General features: G+C 38.6%; 3 protein-coding genes across 3 annotated transcripts in view; 1 reads left to right on the plus strand and 2 right to left on the minus strand.

The window, feature by feature from the left end:
• The window catches only part of LOC18024511 (transmembrane 9 superfamily member 7), a 3,394-nt gene extending 2,267 nt beyond the window's left edge, over positions 1-1,127 (plus strand). The window contains 2 exon segments of the mRNA XM_006407108.2: positions 1-752; positions 754-1,127. Coding sequence (XP_006407171.2) covers positions 1-752; positions 754-948 — 947 coding nt within the window. The 3' untranslated portion in view covers positions 949-1,127.
• Positions 1,042-3,157, minus strand: LOC18024512 (putative pentatricopeptide repeat-containing protein At3g13770, mitochondrial). The gene has a single exon (XM_006407109.2). It carries the CDS (start codon positions 3,019-3,021, stop codon positions 1,138-1,140), a length of 1,884 nt encoding a protein of 627 aa, XP_006407172.1. The 5' UTR covers positions 3,022-3,157; the 3' UTR covers positions 1,042-1,137.
• Positions 3,158-4,108: 951 nt separating this feature from the next.
• Positions 4,109-9,545, minus strand: LOC18024514 (beta-galactosidase 1). Its single transcript, XM_006407111.2, has 19 exons — positions 9,103-9,545; positions 8,839-8,934; positions 8,605-8,717; positions 8,426-8,492; positions 8,194-8,286; positions 7,940-8,083; positions 7,513-7,601; positions 7,330-7,435; positions 7,138-7,225; positions 6,933-7,051; positions 6,676-6,840; positions 6,383-6,561; positions 6,165-6,274; positions 5,957-6,066; positions 5,736-5,846; positions 5,532-5,642; positions 5,229-5,434; positions 4,802-5,138; positions 4,109-4,705 (listed from the first exon to the last, which is right to left on the minus strand). The coding sequence occupies exons 1-19, from the start codon at positions 9,286-9,288 to the stop codon at positions 4,595-4,597; spliced, it is 2,541 nt and encodes an 846-aa protein (XP_006407174.1). The 5' UTR covers positions 9,289-9,545; the 3' UTR covers positions 4,109-4,594.
• Positions 9,546-12,329: the final 2,784 nt, after the last annotated feature.

Raw genomic sequence — 12,329 nt, forward strand, 5'->3', positions numbered from 1 at the left:
AGCTTGTACATGGAGATGTCTTCAGGCCACCGGTGAACTCTGGATTATTGTGTGTCTATGTTGGCACAGGTGTTCAGATCTTTGGAATGTCACTTGTTACAATGATGTTTGCGTTGCTGGGTTTCTTATCCCCATCGAATAGAGGAGGCCTTATGACTGCCATGGTTCTCTTGTGGGTTTTCATGGGCATATTCGCTGGTTACTCATCATCTCGCCTTCACAAAATGTTCAAAGGAAATAAGTGGAAGAGAATGACATTGAAGACTGCATTCATGTTTCCCGGTATCCTCTCTGCAATCTTCTTTGTTCTGAATGCTCTCATCTGGGGAGAGCAGTCTTCTGGAGCCATACCTTTCGGTACAATGTTTGCTCTCTTCTGCCTCTGGTTTGGCATCTCAGTCCCACTAGTCTTTGTCGGTAGCTACCTGGGCTACAAAAAGCCAGCAATCGAAGACCCGGTCAAAACAAATAAGATCCCTAGGCAAGTACCAGAGCAGCCATGGTACATGAAACCGGTGTTCTCCATACTTATTGGAGGCATCCTCCCATTTGGAGCAGTCTTCATCGAGCTCTTCTTCATCCTGACATCGATATGGCTGAACCAGTTCTACTACATCTTCGGGTTCCTCTTCATAGTGTTCTTGATCTTGATTGTAACCTGTGCGGAGATCACAGTGGTCCTGTGCTACTTCCAGCTTTGTAGTGAGGACTACAACTGGTGGTGGAGAGCGTACTTAACTGCAGGCTCATCTCGCCTTCAACCGCTTCCTCTACTCGATCTTCTACTTCTTCACGAAGCTGGAGATAACAAAGCTAGTCTCGGCAATGCTCTACTTGGGTATCCTGGTCATCATCTCGTACGCGTTCTTTGTCCTAACTGGCACAATCGGTTTCTATGCTTGCTTCTGGTTTGTAAGAAAGATCTACTCTTCGGTGAAGATTGACTAGAACCCAAGACAGAAGAAACCAGCTGATACAAGATGCCAACTTTTGAGTCTTTGAGCGTTTGTATGTTTGGGTGTTGTAGCTGTAACAAAATGGTATCAAAGCAACTTTAATTTGTACCCTTTTCCTTCAACACCTGCACATTTCTACAGATGTCGGCTGAATCTAATATTACATGCCTTTTTGCGATGTTCACCAGTAATCTCTACAAGAACATTTTCCTCCAACAATTTGATGGAACCGGTTTTTATCTCTCAGGGACACTTCTCTTTCAAAAACATTCGAGAAGATCTTGGCAAAGTTATGACAATCAACGCATATACGTAGATTCTTAAAAACTCGAATCGGAGTCCCTTTACCAGTAGCAATCAACCCAAAAGTCAAGGCTAGTTTCTCACTGTGGCCAAGTAACATCTTCTCCTTCTGCTCTTCATCCACATCATATAACACACAGCTAGGATCAGGAACGTAACCAGCTTGTTTCATCTTTATCAGTATTTCTTTCAGTTTATCTAACACCTCTTCCCTTCTTGGATGAGTACGATCATTCGCGTGGAAGTAATGCAAGGTTTGCTCGTGTTGAATCCAGCTTCTTCCAGGTTCCTTTGTAACAGCTTTCTGCATCATCAAAGCTCTTAAATTGTTTACTTCTTCCCATCTTCCTGTAGAAGCATACAAGTTAGAGAGGATGACGTAGTTACCCGCATTCTCTGGCTCAATCTCAATGAGCCTACGACCTACAGATTCTCCAATGTCTACAGATAAATGAACCCTACAAGCTCCTAAAAGAGAACCCAAGACACCAGCAGTTGCCTCAGATGGCATTCTTTTGATGAATTCAAACGCCTCCTCAATCCTACCAGCACGGCCAAGCATATCAACGATGCAACCATAATGCTCAGTGTCAGGCTTAATCCCGTAATCTCCCGCTATCATGCCATCAAATATACTTAGCCCTGTGTCTTCCATTCTTCCATGGCTGCAACCAGACAAAACAGCCAAAAGAGTAACTGAATCAGGCTTCACTCTCTTCTCATCCCTCATCAATCTGAAGAGCTCAAGGACTTCATTTCCCAAACCATGTTTACTATAACCCACAAGCATCGCGTTCCATGAAATCGCTGTCCTCTCAGGCATGTTATCAAAAAGCCTTCGAGCGTAAGAGAGATTCCCACATTTTGAGTACATATCGATTAGAGAGTTCTGGAGAACAGCATAGAAGGGAAGTTCACGTCTCAAAACATGGCAGTGAGCTTGCTTGCCATGATCTAACAAAGCAAGTCCAGATAATGCTGTTAAAACACTAGCGTAAGTGACATAATTCGGACTCAATCCTTTACTCTGCAGCTTCTGGAACATCTCTAAGGCCTCTTCATCAAGACCTAGTTGCGCATAGCCAGCAATAATAGCAGTACACGAGACAACATCTCTCTCAGGCAGGCACTCGAAAATCTCGCGAGCTTCTACAATTTCACCGGCTTTGGCATACATGTCAAGGAGAGAGCTTCCCACAAAAATGTGAGAAACGTAATTCCACTTAACTAAAAGCCCATGGAGTTGCTTACCCAGGGATATTCCAGAAGCACGTATACAAGAGGTGAGAACAGTGGCGAAAGTGAACTCGTTTGGTTTTTCATCTGATCTCATCATCTCTGCAAAAACAGCGAGAGCCTCTGAAGAGTGCCCAGTTTGAGAATAACGCGAGATCATGGCAGTCCAGGACACAACGTTCTTCTCAGGCATTTCGTCGAGCACTTTCCGGGCATCTTTCAAACAATCGCACTTGCCGTAGAAGATGAGCAGACGAGTTCGGAGGTATGTAGCGGGGAGATAACAGGTTTTGATCATGTGGGCATGGACTCTCTGACCTTGTCTAAGAGCCCTTTTGTCCAAACACGCATTCAACAACGCATCGTAACCATGGAAACCCATCTCGTGGCCTAAAACGGACATCTTCAGCAAAGCTTCTTGAAGACGACCGTTGGAGCATAGCTGAGGGATCGGAAGTACAGTTTCGAGAGCGGAATTGGGAAACGACGAGAAGGAACGATGAAATAGTCCTATAAAGTGAGACATTTTGACAAACTGGGTTTTGCATTAGACGAAGGAGAAGCAGCTCATGGAATCATATGGACAGAGTTTTGGAAGAATCAAAACCATCTAGATAAGACTTCTATGCTTAAGCTCCTCAACATAAAGACAATCATCGCACGATCGGAACTGATAAGTGATAACAATGAATGTATTTGTTCTCTCTGTTTTTCTTATTAACTATATGGTTTTATTCATTGGCAAGAACTAAAACCTTTGCAAACTATTAGATACCTAAGGACTAATAAAAACAAAAAAACTTTGCACTGACCAAACTCTGCGATTATAAGAGACGTAACTGTGGACACAATTCTGTAAATTCAGCAGCAAGGACCAAACTCCGCCTCCGACAGGGATTGTATAGTTCAGACTTGTAATCCCTGGTTCCAGTTATATGGTTATCGTACTCAAAGTAGCTACGGCCGATTCGAGAGGAATGGGTGTGAGGATGAGCTGGTTAACATCTCGGTCTTTTTTTTCAGTTGGCATTTCTCGAAACTCGCATCAAAATTTATAATCAAATAGCAAAGCCAAAATACGTTTCAACTTTCAATAGCTAGTGGGGTTCAAGTGATAACAGCTATGAACAAAAACAAATAATAGTTTAGTATTTAACTAAGATTAGTATTATAAAAGGAGTTAGACAAATCCACATTTTAAATTTTACGTGTCCCAATAAACTTTAACAAAAATAATATACAAATAGACAGACATGTATATATTGATTGATATTTAGCATTGAGATAGGATCCGTTTTGGCTATTCAAAAGTGGTTTTTGAATTTGACTCAAAAGATGTGATTACTGGTTTGCAGAGACAAAGAGGTTTGGCCTCTGTTCCGACCATTATACCAAGACCTTGAGAATCTTCTTTTAGCATTTGAGGGAACATGGTGGCCGACAGAGTGACTAAGGTTTCAATATCTCAGTTGATGTATGTCCCTAAGTTATACCAATGAGTGACGAATTTATTAAAAGTCTTTTGCAAAGGCTAATATATAAGCTCTTATGGTATCAACATTTGGATTAATGAAAAGTTACAGGTGAGCCCAGAAAAAAAAACACAAAAACAATTACATAAACTCAGTACTTAGACGGGTTATTCATCTTCTCGACACTGTTTTACATCTTCTCGACACTGTTTTACGTCAAGACTTATGTTTCATTCGAGAGAAATCAAAAATATTACATAAATTTAGCAATGAGATAATTGCATGGAATGTCTCAACTACGTGTATACGACAACAACAGCAACAACAAACACGTTCGAAGCAAAACACAGAGAATAATATACTGCCAGTTTTGCCCTAAAATTTCTACCAAAGAATCTACACATGGACTCGGATTCTCCAGTCTCAATGTGCTTCTTCTTCTTCTTCTTCTTTTTCAAGCTTATTTACAGATAAATCACAACTCTGCAAATAGTTGAACGGTGTGTTGCGTTCCTTTGTACAACTTCCACCGCCGTAAATAGCCAGAACATACTACTAATACGATCAGAAACCTGTAAGAATGCGAAAGTAACCACCTTTACAGCTATTGCTGCTGCTCTGGTTTCATTAAGCGCAAACCGCTTCCACCGCGAGTTTCTTCATCACATTTGGACATGGATCTCCACCAAACATAGCTGGTGCTACAGTTACAGAACACCAATTCTGCCCAACACAAAGCTGCAAGAGACGCACAAAAAAAAAAAAAACCAAAGCTTTTAGAACATATATCAAGGCAAAAAACAGAACAAAGATCCGTACTTCGGGGAAACTTACTCTGTTGAAAGCATCATAGGAGTGATGGGCGTGGCAGCTTCCTTGGCGGTAACTGCCACAAGTTCCCTCAGGTGTCCCGAAGCTAGCAAACTTCACGGTGGTGATCTTCTGTCCAGGCCCACATTGTAAATGCACTTTGGGATGCAGCGGTTTGTTAACTTTTCCAGAAGCATGCAATTGGTAATTAACCAGCGTTGATTGCCATTCATATATATCTGCACAAACACTGTCCACTTCCCTTCTGACCAACGAGATTCCGTTCGGATCTCCTCCCCATTCCTCAAAGACAACCAAAAGATTGCCAGTTGGTTTTAGCCACGACCTTGGGACATGGTACCTACAAAATTCATTAATCGTAGCTTAATAGGGGTAAAGATGGCGTTTTATCATTAATCTCAGTTTCAAACGGATAAAGACGGAGTTTTACCATCTCTGAGAAGCCTCTCCACAGTTTCTTAAGCACTTGTTCTCATTGAATGTTCCCTTATAAGAACACTCGCTGCAAGAACCAACTGCTTTATATGCAGGCCAGTGACGTCCCACGCTCTGCCCATTAATCCATATCTGACCTTTTCCCATGCTTCCCATGTCAACAGCCAACGGCGAATCGCCTGCTGGAGCAGAGAACGTTGTCTGAAACAAGCAAACGGAGACATGTCAAACAACCAGAAACTAATTTTGATGTCCATAAAAATACTGTTTTATTGAAGAAAAACTCTATATGGTGTACCTTGTACCAAGTAAGCGGCTGCTTTTGTGCCACAAATGCACCTTCTGCCCACTCAACTGATGTGCTACCGCTGAGTGAATGAAGACTTAAACTTTCTCCTCTGAGACCAACCTGAAAGAAATGTTCGAAATTGGGTAATCACTAATCAGTTGAGTGACACAAATACATATTAGGCAACAAAGGATTATATATTTATTTCTGTACCTTATAAGTCCATTTCTGCCAGGACAGATCTCTCCGTCCCCCATTGAGACCGTTCAATGAAACTGGACCAAGAACTCCAGCATTCCATGTCTCAAAATGTGGACCCACATTCTGCATTGTATCAGAACACATAGATAAACAACAACTCTAGTTCAAACTTAGTTTTTGGCCGAAGGATCAATTAGGAAGAAGTTTGGTTGCTAGGGAAATTAAGGACTAACCGGAAGACCAACAGCGATGCTGAGTATCGCAATTTTGTTGAAACCAGCTCTTAGATTCACACCTTTTCGAAACGTTAGCTTAGGAGAGTCTAAGCTACCATAAGCAGATCCTGGATAAGAGACAGCAAAAATATGTCAAAACGAGGAAGAAAATGTGAACAATGGTTATTCTTTGTGATGCTTAAAAACTAGTAAACAAAGCAATTACCAGATAATTGGCCATTGATGAACACATGCATAGCATGTCCAGCTGATAGAACGGTAAGAGTCGGCAAATCCCCGGTCCTCAAAAATCCTTCGTTGGAGTCAATTTTAAGACTGAAACAAAAGAAAATAAAAAATTCGTAAAAGAAGTCAAATGTATTCAGAGAATTCTTCCGCATTCATTCGGCTTTGATAGGTTCTGTAAGGTCTATGGATACTTACTCAGTCATGTACCACAGGTAATCCGAAGTGTCTCGTGTAGTGTTGATCTGCTCCACTAATCCGACCATAGTGAATGACTCATCAACGTAAGTTGATGGGTCTTCATTGTATGCTTGCCAAGATAATCCTCCATGAACAGGAACCCGAACCATTTTCATCCTTGAAGTTTGAGAACCAACCTACAGCCACAACCAGCATAATCAGACTCGGTACTCAGAAAAAAAAAACAAGAAGAGAAAGATTAAAAGTTCCATCCTTTGCTAAAATCATTATAACTAGTTGATTCTTCTTACCCTGGCTGTGTTGTAAACTGTGTTTTTGCAGTCTGGGAGGATACTAATAGACCACGGAGGCAGATTGTAGTGGTTGCTCCCAAAAGAAACTTTGGCGTAAGATCTTGGATTGTAATTTGCTAAGAATGCAGAACAAGCTCCAGATTTCGATTTGTACACGTGAGCCTGCACATTTACAAATATACAGAAGTTAATCGAGTTGACCAAAGCAAAAACAATACTAACAAAAATAAAGGGAAAAGGCTTTGAGTTGAGACCTCTTGATAATTTCCGAGGGGCATTCTCGTGGGCTCTCCTGATACTAATGCTGGCTCACACAGCTTGATCGCTCTATGCAAATCTTTCAAGTGCCCCCACTTAGGCTGCCTTTCAAGTCCTGTTTGAAAATAAAACATATATTTATGGAGAGGACAACAACTAGTATCTTGAGTAGATAGATATATTTAAATTTAGCAAGCTTACCATATTCGTCAAGAGGAGCGTCGTAATCATAGCTGGTTGCAATAAACGGACCACCAGCAGTCCGACCAAAATTTGTTCCACCGTGATACTGAGCAAGAAACACGTGGATGAGAATTGGAAAAGCTCAAAAAAAGGGGATTTGATTTGCTTTGTGAATACGGTAAAAAAGACATGCAGCAACTTTAGCTTTACCATATAGTAATTGATGAAAGATCCACCCTTTTGGATAAATCTTGCAACGGAAAAGGCCATATCTTCAGCTGGACGATATGGAACTGGGCCTCCAAACTTTGTAAACCTGAGAAACATCGAGAAAACAGTGAGATCACCGAGAAACAATCACATTATCATATTTTATACTGAGTTTTGGCTTACCATCCAGTCCAGGCTTCGGTCCACATTTTGGGTTTGTAAGCCTTGTTCGGAGAGAAGTAATCGCAGTAGAAGCCATTGCAAGCATTGATCTAGCAGAGAGGAATCATAAATTCAACAAGTTAAACAAATATACAATGAAAAAAAAGAGACTGAACATTCTAATGATCCACATGGGTTGTTGTTGACCTCAGCGCAACAATAAACAACTAAGAATTGCTTAAATGGTTGAATATTATTATTACAGACAGAAGGGAGTATATATAATCAAAGAAAGAAAAATTAATCATGAAAAGAAGTAAGACCAAAGCATGTGCAACTTAAATGAATACTAATATTTAATGAAATGATTTCATCAGAAAGAATGAAGAGAGACAACAGTATACAGCTAATGAAGAAGATATCCCAGAGACAAGACAAAAGAACTCACAATGGGGTCGGGAGCATCGTCTTGTTTGCACATGACCCAAGGGACACCCGTGCCTAGCCCCACAGCCATCTTAGCTGCCCAGTTGGTGTAAGACCGTCCTGGTGCACCGAGCTCATATTCCATTGGTCCATATTCGTTTTCAATCTGTCACATAACATTTGATTTTGACACAGACAAAAAGTCTACTTAGTCTCACTCTCACTATATAACAGGATTGTCAAAACACAAAAGAATTCATATAAAAGGCTTTTTACCTGAGATAGGATTATAGGACCGCCTTGGGATTCAAACAGCCTCTCAGCTTTCATCATGTTAACAATCTTTGTGGTGAATCTTTGCATTTGAGCCTTCAAAAGGAAGAAGAAAAAAAGTCAGTGTTTTCTGAAGCAAGTGATTATCTCAGGAGTCAAACAAGAGTCAATGAACAAGTGTAATATTTGATACCTTCAAAATGAAGATAGATTAGTTTAGAAAAACATGTCTAACCTTGAAAGGACCGTTATCTGTTCTGAAGCTAATCCCTGGAATGTACTTAAGCCAAACAGGAAATCCACTGAGAAATTAAACAGAAACAAACAATCGAATTAGTATTTCCGGGAAAAGTTTCTCCTTTTTAACTTTCTATTTTAAGGTTAATATACACGAAGTTAGCTATAAATAAGTACCCGAAGTTCCATTCTGCACAGACATAAGGACCAATTCTTAGATGAAGGTAGAGTCCAGACTGTTTGACCAACTTGACAAACTTAACCAAATCATAGTTCCCTTCGAAATAATACTGCAGATGAAGCCAAAAAAGAAAAACATAAAATGGAATCCAATGAATCAGTGCTTTGTTCACACACACACACAAAAGATCCGATAGGTGACAAACAACAAAAAGTCAGATTTTTTCTTACTTTTCCAGGAGAAGGCTCGTGCCCATTCCAGAAAACATAAGTCTGAATCACATCTAATCCTCCTTCTTTTGCTTTCCTGATTAGATCTGGCCACATCTACACAAGAACACACAACCAGATAAGAAACAAAACGCGATTTTGAAATTACTCGAATTGGGTAGACAATGTGGGGATTGAGAAATTTCAAAAACAACCAAAGCTTCAAACTTTGGAATAACTCTTAGCTACATTGCAACTCAAATAAGAAGAAAAGAGCAAACAAACCTCAGGAGTACTCCTGGGGTAGTGAATAGATCCAGAGATAAGGATTCTCCTTTTGCCATTGATGGTAATGGCTCTGCTATCGTAAGAGACAGACGCAGAAACTGAAGAGGCAAGGAACCCTAGAAGAAACAGAGCAGAAACTGCCGCCGTAGCCACATTTTTCATGGCATTAGGTTTCAAACCCATACCGGAGACTGTTGAGAGCAAAAGCAAATATCTTCAATTAAATTCGTTTCTTATTTTAACTTCAAGTTGGTTTTCCCACTTTATTCTATTCTTCCTTAGTTGAGCCAGAGGATAAAAGAAAGAGAGAGAGAGATATATGGTGGGAAGAGAAAAAAAAAAAAGCTTGAAAGTTTCTTGAGCTTAAATGGGAAAGTGAGAAGTTATGTGAGGAAATTAAATTCTTGAGTGTAAAAAGAAGAAAACTTGGTTTTTGTTCTGATGCCAAAATGGAGTTGCTTTGCAGCTGCTTTTAAGCACTCAAGCAATGGAGGGCATCTCCTGGGACCCACCTTTGAAAGACCTTTTTGGGACCCACCGTGTTTTTGGCCTTTGTCATTGTTGATTGAAATAATTAAACACCCAAAGGTTAATTACATTTTCAAAAATTCATATATTCCCGGAAGTATTATGTGAAAAAGATCATTTATGATTGAATGTCCACAAGAAATATTAATATTTGTAGCTTACTAGTCTACTAGTTTTTCAACCCTATAAAAAACGAATCGCTGAAATTAAAATAAAAATATCTAAAAATAATGTTAGTTCAATATACTCCTATGACTTTAAGTATGAGACTTGGAGTTTTTGTATTATCAGTTTATATTGGTTAAAAATACATTCAAATGACTATGCTGTTTTCTTTTTCAAATTATAATTCCGGTTCTGGCTTTGGTTATCGATTTTAAAGATACTAATCATATAGTAAATCGACTATCAGATTTGACTACTTCTAATAAACAAATATTTTGTTCGTTAAGCTATATTTGGTACGAGATTAAACATCATAGTTCTCCACTCCTCCATAATCACAAGATTGTCTTTTTCGTAAATGCTACGTGCTATTGAGACGCCTCTATTCGCGTGGTAGTAGTGGCCCAATACCTTGCAATACTTACAAGAGTGTCACGGGTTAAGTTTAGCCACCACAAATTCTTAGACATTTACAAGACAGAGAGGCCGAATAATACGGTGAAAAAAAAAAGAAAAAGACAACGAACAATGAAAATTTTACATAGATTTGTTTGCTCCACAACTACACATATTAATTACAATTTTTCTTTTTTTTTTCTTTTGTTGACACTTGACAGGGACAACAACTTTCTCCTTCTCTAATTTAAATACAACCTATACATTTTTTTCCCGGCGTTTAACTTGGCAAAAACGAAAATTCTTAAATCAATACTTATAAAACATTGTCCAGTTCGCGCCACTTGGCGCGTGTTTTCACGTCTTACGATCCTAATTAGTTTTTAAATCAATTATTATAATAATGGAATTTGAATAGATATTTATCATTGAGATCTTCGGGTTTGTAAGATATGTAGGAGGGTTCGTTACACAGTGTAACTTACACATCAAAGATCAAACCAATAATTATCCAACTACTAATTATCTCAACCACTAGACACATGCAAACTTTTGGAAATTTGAATTTAATTTCTTTCCATTGCTCTACCTAAAACCATTACATATTTAAGACTCTAAAGTTCATCTTGTTATGCTGTGAAACAATTGTTAAATTAGTTTGTCATTAAAAAGACGAATTTATTGTTATCTTCGAACAGCTAATTCGTGCATAACATGGCCATTTATATTAATTATTAAGTCGTTTTGTAAAAAACATTGAATTATCCTATTATTTTCAATTGCTGGGGCCATCTGAGAAATCGAGATTCGATGGTGCAACCTATATATGGCTGGCTGTGGTTATGCAATTTCATAAATTTCGTTGACATGTCGTCTTCGTATTAATAGATGGTGAAACTATAATTTTATTGCTGATTAGTTTCAAACAAGTATATAATATACACATTAAAGACACGCAAACACACACAATAATTGTTCTAAACGAAGAGATAAGGTGTCGAAAAAGGAGATATCGTGTTTGTAAAGCATCATTAAAGTTAAAACGCAATCGATTACATTGAACAAAAACCATTCTTTGTCGTCATCAGAAAATTCTCGACTTACAGAGTATAGAAGTAGTAGGCAAGCAAAATATAAATCCACGTATTAAAATGAAGATAAAAGGAGGAACAAAATAAATTCGAGAATAAACAAAAAACAAAATGAGTCATCAGAAACCAAACCCGTTAACTGCGACGACAACAACAGTTTCCGCGTTCCGATCCGAGTTTCTTCTGCTTTCTCTTCTTTCCCGACAATAGTTTATTCCTTTCCCACTCACACTTTTATCATTCACGCTCGGCGCGTGAAGAAACAGATCTACTCTTTACTGTATTTGTTTGACTTTACTTTTGTTTCCGGATCTTACGGTGGATCTTGAAAATCTGTACTGGGTCATGGACTCATGGGTGGGGCTGTATTCAATGGGTTCTCAACCTATATCATTTCCTAATTAATTTCCTAATGATTTATTAATCAAGGCAGTAATTAAATTTTGTTTAATACTACTAGTAATAGTTCGCTATTGAAAGACCCACGAGAAAATAATAATATAGCTCCAGAAAGATAGAAGCTAACGCGAAGGTCACGTTTCTGTACTTCCGTTAGTGTAGATTTACATCATATTAGCTGTTGTCCATAAATATTTAATAACTAGCTAGAGTCAACAGTAATAAAAAATGTTATAATTTTTAGCAGTGTTAATGTAATATTGAGATAGTTGTATTTCACAATCTTTAAGAATTGATTACGGCTGCAAACTTTTTTGGCCAGTTAGTCATATTTTCAACAAGTACTAGACGTACCAGCACCTTTGATCCATGGACCTGGATAACTGGATTCATGTGATCGAAACAAAAATAATTGACACAAATGCTGGTTTTAAATCAATCATAATGCGGTCTTCTCTTCATCAGATAAAATCCATGTACCTATATCATCTCTGATCCAGTTTTTATGGAACGTTAGATCATTGAGATACCTAGAGTATGTAAAATAAAATGTTTTTCTTTTCGCTATCTGTAAAATAAATAATTTTTCTTTTTAACAAATCTATAGTCATGAGTCATAAGAGTCACTAAAGATCCATTAGTAGC

Source organism: Eutrema salsugineum, unplaced genomic scaffold (genome assembly GCF_000478725.1).
Source record: "Eutrema salsugineum unplaced genomic scaffold, Eutsalg1_0 scaffold_13, whole genome shotgun sequence".
Classification (NCBI taxonomy): Eukaryota; Viridiplantae; Streptophyta; class Magnoliopsida; order Brassicales; family Brassicaceae; genus Eutrema; species Eutrema salsugineum.

What these genes read in the sequence shown, in the direction of transcription:
- LOC18024514 (XM_006407111.2), bottom strand. Translation starts at nt 9,288, where the DNA reads ATGGGTTTGAAACCTAATGCCATGAAAAATGTGGCTACGGCGGCAGTT. An exon ending in ACGAGCCTTCTCCTGGAAAA is followed by an intron (nt 8,718 to 8,838) that starts GTAAGAAAAAAT and finishes CTTCATCTGCAG; the next exon opens with TATTATTTCGAAGGGAACTA. An exon ending in CCTATGATGCTTTCAACAGA is followed by an intron (nt 4,706 to 4,801) that starts GTAAGTTTCCCC and finishes CGTCTCTTGCAG; the next exon opens with CTTTGTGTTGGGCAGAATTG.
- LOC18024512 (XM_006407109.2), bottom strand. Translation starts at nt 3,021, where the DNA reads ATGTCTCACTTTATAGGACTATTTCATCGTTCCTTCTCGTCGTTTCCC.